The sequence below is a fragment of the Salmo salar genome, chromosome 03 (assembly GCF_965601325.2).
Source record: "Salmo salar chromosome 03, fSalSal1, whole genome shotgun sequence".
In the NCBI taxonomy this organism is placed as follows: Eukaryota; Metazoa; Chordata; class Actinopteri; order Salmoniformes; family Salmonidae; genus Salmo; species Salmo salar.
The window spans coordinates 39,888,277-39,901,564 of NC_138293.1; the positions used below are offsets into that span (position 1 = coordinate 39,888,277).

The 13,288-nt window shown below is 45.5% G+C and overlaps 1 protein-coding gene across 3 annotated transcripts in view; it reads left to right on the forward strand.

The window, feature by feature from the left end:
- LOC106600038 (receptor-type tyrosine-protein phosphatase S) overlaps positions 1 to 13,288 on the forward strand; it is a 97,615-nt gene that overhangs the window by 18,629 nt on the left and 65,698 nt on the right. For 2 of the 3 annotated variants that reach the window (XM_082973507.1, XM_082973505.1), the window contains exons 3-5: positions 1,986 to 2,192; positions 5,223 to 5,368; positions 5,671 to 5,812. In XM_082973507.1, the coding sequence (XP_082829633.1) occupies positions 2,054 to 2,192; positions 5,223 to 5,368; positions 5,671 to 5,812 (427 nt within the window). In that variant the 5' untranslated portion in view covers positions 1,986 to 2,053. The remainder of the gene's footprint in view (positions 1 to 1,985; positions 2,193 to 5,222; positions 5,369 to 5,670; positions 5,813 to 13,288) is intronic. The other variant, XM_082973506.1, reaches the window with a different exon arrangement.

Here is a 13,288-nt window from a genome sequence, read left to right on the forward strand (position 1 = left end):
GATTAGTTTTACGGCATTAACAACTGTTACGACCGCTCCTGGCAAGGCCTGCAGTACAGTATGTAGATGGGACTGTTTTCTCCATTCCCAGACTCACAGTAAGCCCGTTTGTTTAACTGTGTTAATGGACCACAGCCGGGCAGCTGGTGCAGCTGGGGAACAGGTAATGTGGGGAAAGAGAAGGATCAAAGGTTTTGATAGCAGGTTAAAAACAAGAGGGAGGGGGAGACAGGGAGGTGGAGGGGGGTGAGACAGGGTGAGAGGGGTGAGACAGGGGAGCCTTGTGGGGAAATGAGGGATCAAAGGTTCACGTAGATATCAATTTAAATACAATAGAAGGAGATGGGGAGGAAGAGACGGGACAGGGAAGGTGGAGCCGGGGAGAACAAGATGGGGTGACGGGTAGAGACGGGGGGATGAGACAGCTGATGGGTTGGACGGGTAAGGGGGATATAGAAGTAGACAGGTGTGAGATGAGGGATTGAGATGAGAGAAGGGTAGACCACAACAGGGGCTTGATTAGAGTGACAGACCACTCAAGATTGAATTAGATCAGGATCAAGTCACCATAGTGGGAAAGCGAGATTTCCAAAAAGGAATTTATTCCATTGACTTTCTACAACCCTTTTACAATGTTACCCTACTGAGTCAGCCCAGTTCAACAGGACCCACGTGCTTCTTATCATCCATTGCATCATGCTGATGATGCTAGCTAATAAATTGAGTTTCTTTAAGAGGAGACTTCATCGTGCTGGATGGAATGGCACTTGAATGATCTCTGATTAGGTTGTAGCTATTAGGTTATTGAATTGAAAAGTAGATCCTGAAAGCTCTTCGATTCCCTATCTATTAGGAACTTCTCTCCAAGCCTAGATAAGAGAGAGGGGGAAGCAGGGAAGTAGCGCTCCATGAAATATATGTCAGATGGACAGATACGTTTATAGACCGGTTATATTTAGAGCTCAGACGGGTTAAAGAGCCAGACTCCAATGCTTTTAAGCGCGTCAGATAAGAGCTAGAGAATTCCATATACGTTTTAATATGGAACTCTCGACCGGAAAGGGTAGAACGTCCCTGTATTAGGGAACCACGTTCAACACTTTCACTGGATGTGGGAAACTGTAGATAACTGTGGGCAGTGTAGGATGTGTGTGCACGTGCTTGTCAGCATACTTGTAAGCGTGTGTGTTCCTCTAATCTGTATGTATCTATATAAGTCTGTGCGCACTTGTATCTTTGTCTCTCTGTGTGTCTTCCATCCGTTCTGAACAGGATTGAAACAAAGAAGCCTGTCTCATTTGGTTTCACACCTGCGCTCCCACACTGGGGGGGGGGGGGGGGGGGTAGGAATAGAGGTAGAGAAGGAAAGAGGGAGGGATCGATGCGACTGGAGGAGTTATTGACTCCTGGACGGGGAGCTTCTGCAGAGCTCGGCTGAATATCTCCTCTCCTGTCAGGGATAAAAAAAATCTCCCCCAGGCAAAGAAGAGTCAGGCCTGATCCCCCTGGCTGGACTAGGATTACCCACAGGACATCTATTATAGGGGGCCTTCGCCATCTAACATTATAGATATTACGCTCTTATTGAATATTGCATGGTGCCGGGATGGCATAAACACCCCTTCTGCTTCAATATCGTCTTTGCTTGAGTGTTTCCATATTAGGGTTTTATGTGCGATATGTATGTTTATTTGTGGCCAGTGGGGAAAGACTGTGTCAGTGGAAAGGCTAGAAGAACAGTGGGTGGATAGAGTGAATATAATATCTGTACCGGGCTCAACACCTTCCTTTTATTTATGGGTATTTACTGTATACACATGCAGAGGCTTGCTTGACCTGTCAATCCGAAGTCAAAAGTGTTTTTTATTCAACTGACCAAATCCGGTATGGTCATCGACTATGTGCATTGTTCTTCAAAAGGATATTCTCTCCCTCGTATTTATTTGAACACATTTGTTTTTATTGGTTTGTTTGTTTTTCCACAGAGTGCCAAGCCCTGTTGAGTGAAGTTCCCCACCATCCCCCACCTCCATCCCCAGTCGCCGGAGGTACCATGGTTCCCCCCAGTCCTGGTGGAACCGTAGCCCAGTCCAGGGTGCCTCGCCCTGGGTACGGCCTCTGCCTCTACCCCCCTTTTCTGCTGCCACTGTTGCTGGTGCTCACTTCCCTGCCTAACCTCTCTGACGCCCTAGGTAAGTAACACACTACAGATGTATGCTTGTGTGGGTGTGTTAGTTAATGTGTCTGTATAGTATGTCCTCCAAATGGTCGATTTGTTTATGTGCAGGTTTGTCCGTTTTTCTGCATGGCCGTCGGTGCGTCCTATCTCTCTATCTCACTCTCTCTCTCTATCCCTCTCTCTCCCTCTATGCTGACAAGCGTCTGTGGCAGTGAGTTGTGTTGGTCAACGCTAGCTGCAGTGAGTGGTGACGTGGTGTTGGGCTGGAGGTGGACCGGTGAGGGTGTGTCTGCCTGTCTGTTTCTGCGGTGATGGGTGTTTAACAAGATCCGTCAGGGCCGTGGTGGTTTTATTGCACTAATAAGCGGCACACACACGTCAGCGCTTATCCGATCGTCACCGTCACTAAAGCATGTCAACAGATGTCTTGTCTTATGGATCGACGGTAAGACAGGTGAACAGAGAACGCATCTCATTTTAACACTGCAGCACAGAAAACGCTATGGAAGTATGTGGCACCGAAGAGCATGAATGGTGTTTGACACTGATGAGCAGTGAGGGGATGTCAGCCTATAGTTAGTCATCACATCGAGGCTACTGTATGAAAGCATGTCTTGATATGTCTTACAGTTCTAAATTTAAAGGACAGTGTGTTACCTAGAGGTATTATCGCGAACAGCGTTGCTCTGTGACTCAAAGATAATAGCATCCCAAAAAGAGCAGTCTGAACCACCATATTTCTTAACGCTGATGTAGTGCCCATGTTCATATTTGTTTTGGTTGGTGGCTAGGACCTTGCGTTTTTCTTGACCATGTAACCTGACCAGGAAAAACTCTGGACCCTAGTTATAGGCCACTTCTGTAATTGGTATGGGTTTACAGTGAACCTGAGTGATCTGGTCAGACTTGTCCAGACGGATCTAATTTCCAGCCTCCAGTCATAGTGGGGGTGATTATAGTATAATGACACCCACTTGCTACCTACCGACGCACATCTGCACATTACACTTTCCCAGCACTGCTATTAGATAATCATAGCCTTGTGGTGTTTCATTATGATAGGCCAGATGTAAGTCTTAAGTCTATCTTTATATCCCACTGGCAGCCAGGGAGTGAAGGAGTCAAGGCTACTCAGCCTTTAAAGGGACGGACTGCATTCTTGACTATCCTCACCATATTCGGAGGAATTTTTCATGAAAGGAAAACCAATATGTATGTCTTGTTTGAATCAGAACCAAAGGCTCTAACCAGAACAGAATGCAGCTGGAGGCCGGTAGTTGCACCCGTGTAATTAGAATTGGTTCTAGTGTGCAGTGGGAATAGCACAATAATCTCTTTGAAAGTGACAGTGCAGAAATATAAACCAATGTTGAATGTGAAATCAACCCTCTTACACAGCTCCCCAAAGTACTGCCTGTTCCCAAGTGCAACACTTCACAACTGACAAAGTGTGTGACGTGTATGGTAAAAAGGCTACAATAATACGCAGTGTTTTTTTCCCCGAAAAGTATTGTTGAGGTTTCTCTCGGTTTCTGCTCAGGCACTTTACCTCACAGCTCAGAGGTGGGCTGGCTGCTGTGTGACTGTTACTCACTGAAGTGTGAAGTTAGCAGGGGAGGGAGAAAAGCCAGAGAGCTTTTCCGTCTCTCAGTGATTTTGGGGAGTTATTGCAGTGTTTTTTTTTTCTTCAGCTGCTCTGCCTCTCTATTGTAGAACTGAATCAACACAGAAGGAGCTGGCCCAGTGATAGACTGAGTGAGAGACAGAGGTGGGAGAGCGGTAGAGAGGGAGGAAGGGAGGAAGGGAGGTTATTATGGTGAGGGTCTGGCCGGCTTTGCCCTGATGGATAAAACTGATTCCGCCACTGAGGAGGAGTTAAGCTGGCTGCCATGGTAACAGACACAGAGGGATAGAACTCTGGGCTTGCCGAAGAAGAGTCTGACATTCTAAGATGGGCAGAGAGACGTAGGGAGGGAGGGACAGTATGAGACAGTGTGCGAGAGAGAGAAGAGAAAAATGTATGAAGTAGCTTGACAAGATTTTAGCACAATGGAAATGTATGGAATTTTTGTGCCTGAAATAGATTTTTATTTGCTGTTAGTAATAAGCATTACTGAATTTTGGAAACTCTAGCAGCCGACATGACACGTTCTAAAACTAGAGCGTTCAGATCAAGCAAATTTTGTTCTAAAACTGCATAAAACTGTCTTGTCTGTTAGAATTGGGCTTTATAAATATAAAGGGTATAAATTAAAAGCCAAATGTATGTACTAATGCAATCCCTAAATCCTTGTACTCAAAATGGTCTCCTTGTTTCATTGTAATTTACTGCAGAGGCTGAAAAGGGTATGTGTGATATTAATACATTAAAGCCAATTATCTACTGTGAATTTCCACGACACCTTTTCATACACCCGTGTAGCACCCACCCATGTGTTCTCACAATCTGTGCTGCATAGTGGAGTAGCGTGCCCCAGGGTAGTGAAAAAACCTTCTCCTGTGAAGCTGAAGCACATCTTTTATAGATGACACACAGGAAGTCCTTGGTTATGTCCTCTAAATGATAGCCAGGAAGTGGACTGTACTTAGCGGCCAATCACCATGTCCATCACGACTCAGTGATATCATGTCTCTCTCTTCCTGTCCACGGCTTTGGGCTAGTTGGCATCTCTTGAGTGAGAGCTGTCTATCTTTGGGTAGATCAGTTGGTAGAGCATTGTGCTTGCAATGCCAGGGTTGTGGGTTCGATCGCCACGGGGGACCAAGTATAAAAATGTATGCTCAGTTGCTCTGGATAAGAGCATCTGCTAAAATGTAAATTATGATTTATGTATATTTACATGGGGAAAATATTAAGCAAAATCATTTTAGTACCATCATTCTAATAATGTTTAATAATTTGGATGTGTCTGTCTATCTATCTGTTTATGGATCCATTATTTGTTTGTTTTCTGAACTGCATTTTGTCTTGGACTCCTGGCTACAGAATTTCCCTATGAGGACAATAAAGTTTTAATTGATTTGAATTGTCTGTCTATCCCAGCAGCGCCCAAGTTTACCAAGATTCCCGGGGACCAGATTGGGGTGTCGGGAGGCGTGGCCTCTTTCGTGTGCCAGGCGTCAGGTGACCCCAAGCCCATGGTCAACTGGAACAAGAAAGGCAAGAAGGTCAACTCCCAACGCATAGAGGTGAGCTCACTCCATTCTCCACTCTGTAAAGATCATATTTGTCTATTAGCAATTTTTTAGGGGTTTTGTTTTTTCACTTGTTGGACCAGCTCTTCTCTCCTTGTTTTTATTCCCCTGAATACTGGCCTTTTCCATTCGTTCCCAATTGGTCTCCTTCCTGGTTACTCACCTGGTTTCTGTCTCTTCCTGGTTCTTTGTCTTGGTTTCTGTCTCCTCTTGTTTTCCTCCTCATTCCAAACTGTTCCTGACTGTTTCTCCGCTGGCTATTTCCTGACTGTTCCCTATCTCCTCCTCTCTCCTAGACGATAGAGTTTGATGATGGAGCTGGGGCCGTGCTGAGGATCCAGCCTCTCAGGGCCCCCCGAGATGAGAACGTCTATGAGTGTGTGGCCCGCAACAGTGAGGGAGAGGTGGCCACCACCGCCAAGCTAGCCATCATACGAGGTGAGTGTGTGTGTGTGTGTGTGTGTGTGTGTGTGTGTGTGTGTGTGTGTGTGTGTGTGTGTGTGTGTGTGTGTGTGTGTGTGTGTGTGTGTGTGTGTGTCCACAAGAATAGGAAGCAAACAAACATTTTACCAACTGTGGACATTTTGTTAGTCCCTACAAGGTCAAATGCTATTTCTAGGGGGTTTAGGGTTAAAGTAGAATTAGGGTTAGAATTAGGTTTAGGAGTTACGGTTAGTTTTAGGGTCAGGATTTAGGTTTAGGGTTAAGGTTCGGTTTTGGGGTTAAGGTTAAAATTAGGGTTAGGGTAAGGGTTAGGGTTAGGGAAAATAGGATTTTGAATGGTTATAAATTGTGTCCCCACAAGGTTATTTAAACAAGACTGTGTGTGCATGTGTGACTGAGTTCCTCTTCATGACCATCTTCATTACAGTACAATTGCTAACATGCATTGGTAAAAGTAGCCTTGTGGCTACAGTCAGTGAAACAGAAGTGTATGTGGACCAAACTGTGAATCATTTTTCATTGCTTTCACACAAAATGCATTCAATGACCACATTCTCCGAAACCCATGAACTCTTTTCTCATTCCTACTCCGCCACCTGGAAAACTAAATATTTGCAGCACATGTTTTCAAATGCTAACACACTGTTTCCAAAACTGTTAAAAACACATTCAAAACAGAATGATGGCAAATGTCGTACATGTCTGCAGTAACCAGATTGAAATATATAGAAAATCTCAGCAGAATATATAATCATTCCAAACACAGCTGATTGCAATTTCAGTTGAAAGCCTACCCAAGTGTCCTGTTTTTAGTCTCATTACCAAACAGACAAAAGAGGACAGCTTCGGAATAATTTAGTTTGGAAACATGGATCAAGGAAGACAGGTTGTTGGGGAGCGAAGAGTGGCAGGGTTGGATTAGACATTCCAGAAGATACTTTTCAAGATGCATCGCCAGAGAAGACATAAGATGTGATGTTGATGAGAACTTGTGGCCAAATGCAGGAGAGAGGGAGAACTAGAACCCTCTCAGTACTGTACAGTATGAGTGATTATACTATACATGTTGTTGATTGTGTTTTTTTGTAATTATTATTGCCGCCCTGGAATTTCAGGAATTCGTTTTTTGTTTCAACTTTTTATTTTTCTCAAGTAAATTACTATATGCAAAGATATAGAAAACAATAAAGGCTATTGAAGCAAATTGCTGCATTTCTGATTTATTCTTGTTACATATATTTCAGTACAGTCAATAAAGTGAAAATATGTTATTCTTATTCTATAATGAAATACTGATTTATGTGAAAAATCATTCAAACTTCAAAGAGAAAAGTTCATAATTTATGTAATGCTCCCTGTTACTGTTTTTAAGGTCAGTGTGTTATGAGTGACGGTGTATGCTTTCTGAGGGAGAATTGTTGCCAGTGTTATGGTCGAACAAGCTTATTTTAAGACATGTATGAAGTGTTTTGGTGGTTTTGAGTGAGTTTTGGAGGTGAGATTAACTGTTTGGCCAAGATGCACGTTGGTAATGCAAACTGTGTGAAGAGTTTTGAAAAAGTGGCTTCAGTATTGACCGATGCTTGTTAGCAATTGAAAAAAACTGTAATACTATCTATTTTAAGCACACACATCTTGCACACACACACACACCTGCTCACACAACTGCTCACACACAGTCTCTCCCTTTGTTCCCTTCACTCTCAATACAAGACGTGACAAACACCTCTGCTTACACCCTTCCATAGCAGGAAAGAAGGAGCTGTTCTTTTTTAGCCTGAGAGTCGGTGTGATTTGGCTGTGTTGAGGACCAGTTAGCATGTGATTTAGACTACAGCTTCTCTCTCATAATCACTTAATTTGTTCGCTTCCCAGACTGAGATGGTGTGAACCTAATGTAGCTGCGTTTGGCTGTAAGTCTGGCTGTAAGCCTGGCTGTAAGCCTAGGAGCTGGGGACTGGGCCTAGGCCCAACACAGGAGAGAGGGATGGAGAGAGAGAGAGAGAGAGGGATGGAGAAGAGGGATGGATGGGATAACAACTCCTTTTTACATGGGAAAGCAGAGGATTAGAACTGGGCTTGGACAGGGACCCAGTTCTGCAGGAGGGAGGATGAGGAAGAGAGGGATTGAGGGAGGGATATACAGGAGGATGTAAGGAGGAGCGAGACCGAGGGGATATAGGGAAAGATGGACGGGGACTCGGTGGTGGAGGAGGGGGAGTAGTGACACAGCAGGAGAAGGGGTGGAGAGAGACGGAGGGGAGAGAAAGAAGAGAGGAGGTATAGAAGAAAATAATGAGGAGGGAAGGAGGGGTAGATTTGGCAGGCTTGTGGTGTTCAGCAGAAGGCTGGTAGCCTGGGGAATAGCCTCCTGTCCATCTGTTCATAGGCCTGTCATCACTATACAAACACACCCAACCCACTCTGTGTCTGTGGGACATTACTACATAAACCTTATAGCCATTCAGGGTGTGTGGTGTGTGTGTGTGTGTGTGTGTGTGTGTGTGTGTGTGTGTGTGTGTGTGTGTGTGTGTGTGTGTGTGTGTGTGTGTGTGTGTGTGTGTGTGTGTGTGTGTGGTGCTAATCATCAGATGAGGGAGGAGAGGAGGTAGGGGGCCCACGTGGGTAACTGGGGGGCCCTGCCTTGATTGGGTAACTGATTAATACAAAATAAAAAAATAAAATGCATAATAAATCAATGTTACTGGTCAATTGTGTGAGTCAGGGGCTGGGCCCAAGAGGCATTGTTTATATATATATACAGTACCAGTCAAAAGTTTGGAAACACCTACTCATTCAAGGGTTTTTCTTTATTTTTACTATTTTCTACATTGTAGAATAATAGTGAAGACATCAAAATTATGAAATAACACATATGGAATCATGTAGTAACCAAAAAAGTGTTTCACAAATCAAAATATATTTTATGTTTGAGATTCTTCAAAGTAGCCACCCTTTGCCTTGATGACAGCTTTGCACACTCTTGGCATTCTCTCAACCAGCTTCATGAGATAGTCAGCTGGAATGCATTTCAATTAACAGGTGTGCCTTGTTAAAATATAATTTGTGGAATTTCTTTCCTTCTTAATGTGTTTGAGCCCATCAGTTGTGTTGTGACAAGGTAGGGGTGGTATACAGAAGATAGCCCTATTTGGTAAGACCAAGGCCATTTTATGGCGAGAACAGCTCAAATAAGCAAAGAGAAATGACAGTGTCACGCCCTGACCATAGAGAGCCCTTAGTTCTCTATGGTGTAGTAGGTCAGGGCGTGACTAGGGGGTAATCTAGTATGTCTATTTCTATGTTGGTGCTAATATGGTTCCCAATTAGAGGCAGCTGTTTATCGTTGCCTCTGATTGGGGATCATATTTAGGTAGCTATTTCCCCACCTGTGTTTTGTGGGATATTGATTGATTGTTAGTGTGTTTGGGCACTACGTCATCACGGTCTTTTTGTTATTGTTTTTTTGTCTTTTTGTTTTGTTATTTTGTTTTGTTAGTTTCACTTAAATAAATATGTGGAACTATACTCACTCTGCGCCTTGGTCCGATCATTTTCAAGAACGTGACAGACAGTCCATCATTACTTTAAGACATGAAGGTCAGTCAATCCGTAAAATTTCAAGAACTTTTACATTTCTTCAAGTGCAGTCGCAAAAACCATCAAGCGCTATGATGGAACTGGCTCTCATGAGGATGGCCACAGGAAAGGAAGACCCAGAGTTACCTCTGCTGCAAAGGATAAGTTCATTAAAGTTAACTGCACCTCAGATTGCAGCCCAAATAAATGCTTCACAGAGTTCAAGTAACAGACTGTAACGTGTGCGCTGGGAGTCGGGAAGCAAGTTCAGGGAGTGCATAATTTAATAAATAATGGAACAAAGCAAGAAACACGAACAACGCACAGACAGGAAACTGAAACAGAAACAATGACGCCTGGGGAAGGAACCAAAGGGAGTGACATATATAGAGCAGGTAATCACGGAGATGATGGAGTCCAGGTGAGTCTGACGTGCAGGTGCGCGTAACGAACGATGGTGACAGGTGTGCACCATAACGAGCAGCCTGGTGACCTAGAGGCCGTAGAGGGAACACACGTGACAGTACCGCCTCCCCTCCCAGCCGCAGGACGCTGATCCAAAATGACGATCCCGGGGATCAGGAGCGGACCTGTCACCTCTGCTGAGGCGCGGGAAACCTGTCAGTCCAGCTGAGACGCAGAAGCATGGTGACCTAGAGCGCCAGAGAGAGCATACATGATGGTACCCCCCTCCCCGGCGCGTTCGGCTCCAGCCGCAGGACGCCAACCAAAGGGACGATCCCGGGGATCCGGAAGGGACCGGTCGCCTAGCTGAGGCGCAGAAACCTGACGACCCAGCTGAGGTGTGAGTGCCTGATGAGCCGGGTGAGACCTCCCCGGTTGCCTCGGTTGAGGCACGGTAACATGTTCACCAGCTGAGGCATGGGAGCCTATCGAGCCAGCTGAGGCATGGGAGCCTATGGAGCCCGCTGAGGCATGGCTAGCTGTCGTGCCCACTGAGGCATGGCTAGCTGTCGAGCCCGCTTAGGCATGGCTAGCTGTCAAGCCCGCTGAGGCATGGCTAGCTGTCGAGCCTGTTGAGGCATGGCAGCCTGTCGAGCCAGCTGAGGCATGGGAGCCTGTCGAACCCTCTGAGGCATGGCAGCCTGTCGAGCCAGCTGAGGCATGGGAGCCTGTCAAACCCTCTGAGGCATGGCAGCCTGTCGAGCCCGCTGAGGCATGGCTTGCTGTCGAGCCCGCTGAGTCATGGCTAGCTTTGGAGCCAGCTGAGTCATGGCTAGCTTTCGAGCCAGCTGAGGCATGGCTAGCTTTCGAGCCAGCGGAGGCATGGCTAGCTGTCGAGCCAGCTGAGGCATGGGAGCCTATCGAACCCTCTGAGGCATGGCAGCCTGTCGAGCCAGCTGAGGCATGGCTAGCTGTCGAGCCAGCTGAGGCATGGGAGCCTATCGATCCCGCTGAGGTAGGGAAACCCGTCGAGCCAGCTGAGGCAGGGGAACCTGACAAACCTGCTGAGGCCTCCCAGGTAGCTCCGGTTCGGACACTCGGACCCAACATCACCTCCAAGACAAAACAATCACCCCTCGATGCTTCCCTTTGGTGAGGCGTCATTCTATAATGTGTGCGCTGGGGGTCGGGAAGCAAGTTCAGGGAGTGCATAATTTAATGAACAAAACAAGAAACACGAACAACGCACAGACAGAAAACTGAAACAGAAACAATGATGCCTGGGGAAGGAACCAAAGGGAGTGACTTATATAGGGCAGGTAATCAAGGAGGTGACGGAGTCCAGGTGAGTCTGATGACGTGCAGGTGCGTGTAACGATGGTGAAAGAAACCACTACTATAGGACACCAGTAAGAAGTGTCTTTGTGAGACGCAGAGTGGGTGAACGGATGATCTCCGCATGTGTGGTTCCCACTGTGAAGCATGGAAGAGGTGTGATGGTGTGGGGGTGCTTTACTGGTGACACTGGCAGTGATTTATTTAGAATTCAAGACACACTTAATCAGCATGGCTCCCACAGCATTCTGCAGCGATACGCCATCCCATTTGGTTTGCTCTTAGTGGGAATATCATTTGTTTTTCAACCTAGCAAAATGTGGAAAAAGTCAAGGGCTCTGAATACTTTCCAAAGGCACTGTATATCCTCCTAATTTTGTACAATCTGTGTGTTGATTTATTGGCCTGGGCTATTGTTTGTTTGAATTCAAGACCAGATTGATCAGAGTAGCCACTCATTTTGGTATTAAAAAATATTCAGCTAATGTCTTCTTACATGATGTTAAAAAAAAAAAAAAAGGCTTATTTAAAAAAAATGTTTATTAACAAAGCCCCAGGATTTATGATTTCTTAATCTGACCCTGGGTGGGTGGGGTATGGGTTACATTTACAGCTCTCTTATGAAGCTACATAAGACTTTATAAGATCATGTAGAGTAGCATCTTTTTGTAATGGTTGGCCCTCAGTACTCTCTGTCTCCCTATGAGATTTACTCTACAGAAGCCTTGTTGTTGGCCACAGGAGTGAGCTACTCCTCAGCCTGACTGTTAATGGAGGGAAGCTTATGTAGCATGCTGTGGTAACTGGGGTCAGGCAGAGGAGATATCTCATTCAGACACTCACACCTCCCTCTCTCTCCTTCACTACCTCTCTCGCCATCACTTTCTCTCTCTCTCTCCACCTAGCTAGCTATACCAAAGTACAGTATACCAATATCTTTCCATATGTATTCCTCTCTCTCCCCCCCTCTCTCTCCCTCTGGACACTGCGGTTTTGTATTGCCTAGCCTAGGGGAGGTTTTAGTATCTGCAGTTATGCGTGTTTTAAACCTCCGGTGGGCGAGAGATTCTCATCACTGCAGTAATGTGTGTGTGTGTGTGTGTGTGTGTGTGTGTGTGTGTGTGTGTGTGTGTGTGTGTGTGTGTGTGTGTGTGTGTGTGTGTGTGTGTGTGTGCGTGTGCGTGTGTGCGCTAAACCATGATTACCAACACCTCCCACTGCCCCATTTTCAGAGAAAAGGGTCTAGGAAGAAGGGTGTTAGAGAATGATTTTCTACCACTATGACAAATATGCTATGACATAGACTGTCTGATCAAATAGAATCAAATCCAATTGCCGAATACAACAGGTGTAGGCTATGAAATGCTTACTTCTCAACAATGCAGAGATAAAATTATGAAACAAATTAGCAAATAGAAAATAGTAACACAATACATAACAACGACGAGGCTATATACAAGGAGTACCTGTACCCAGTCAATGTGCAGAGGTATGAGGCAGTTGAGGTAATCGAGGTAATATGTGCAGTAGATGTACTTTAGGCAGAGGTAAAAGTGACTGGGCAATCAGGATAGATAATATATGGAGTAGCAGCGGCGTATGTGGACAGTGTGAAAGTCTGTGTGTGTGTGTGTGTCTATGTCTCTATGCGTTGGAGAGTCAGTGTAAGTATGTCTGAGTGTGTGGGTGTGTGGGTGGAGTCCAGTGAGTGTGCATAGAGTCAGTGTAAGAGAGTCAGTGTAAGTATGTATGAGCGTGTGGGTGGAGTCCAGTGAGTGTGCATAGAGTCAGTGTAAGAGAGTCAGTGTAAGTATGTATGGGCGTGTGGGTGGAGTCCAGTGAGTGTGCATAGAGTCAGTGTAAGAGAGTCAGTGTAAGTATGTATCAGTGTGTGGGTGGAGTCCAGTGAGTGTGCATAGAGTCAGTGTAAGAGAGTCAGTGTAAGTATGTATGAGTGTGTGGGTGGAGTCCAGTGAGTGTGCATAGAGTCAGTGTAAGAGAGTCAGTGTAAGTATGTATGAGCGTGTGGGTGGAGTCCAGTGAGTGTGCGTAGTCAGTGTAAAAAAAAGGTCAATGCAATAGTCTGAGTAGCTGTTTGATGAACTGTTCGGCAGTCTTATGGCTTGGGGGTAGAAGCTGTTCAGGTGCCTT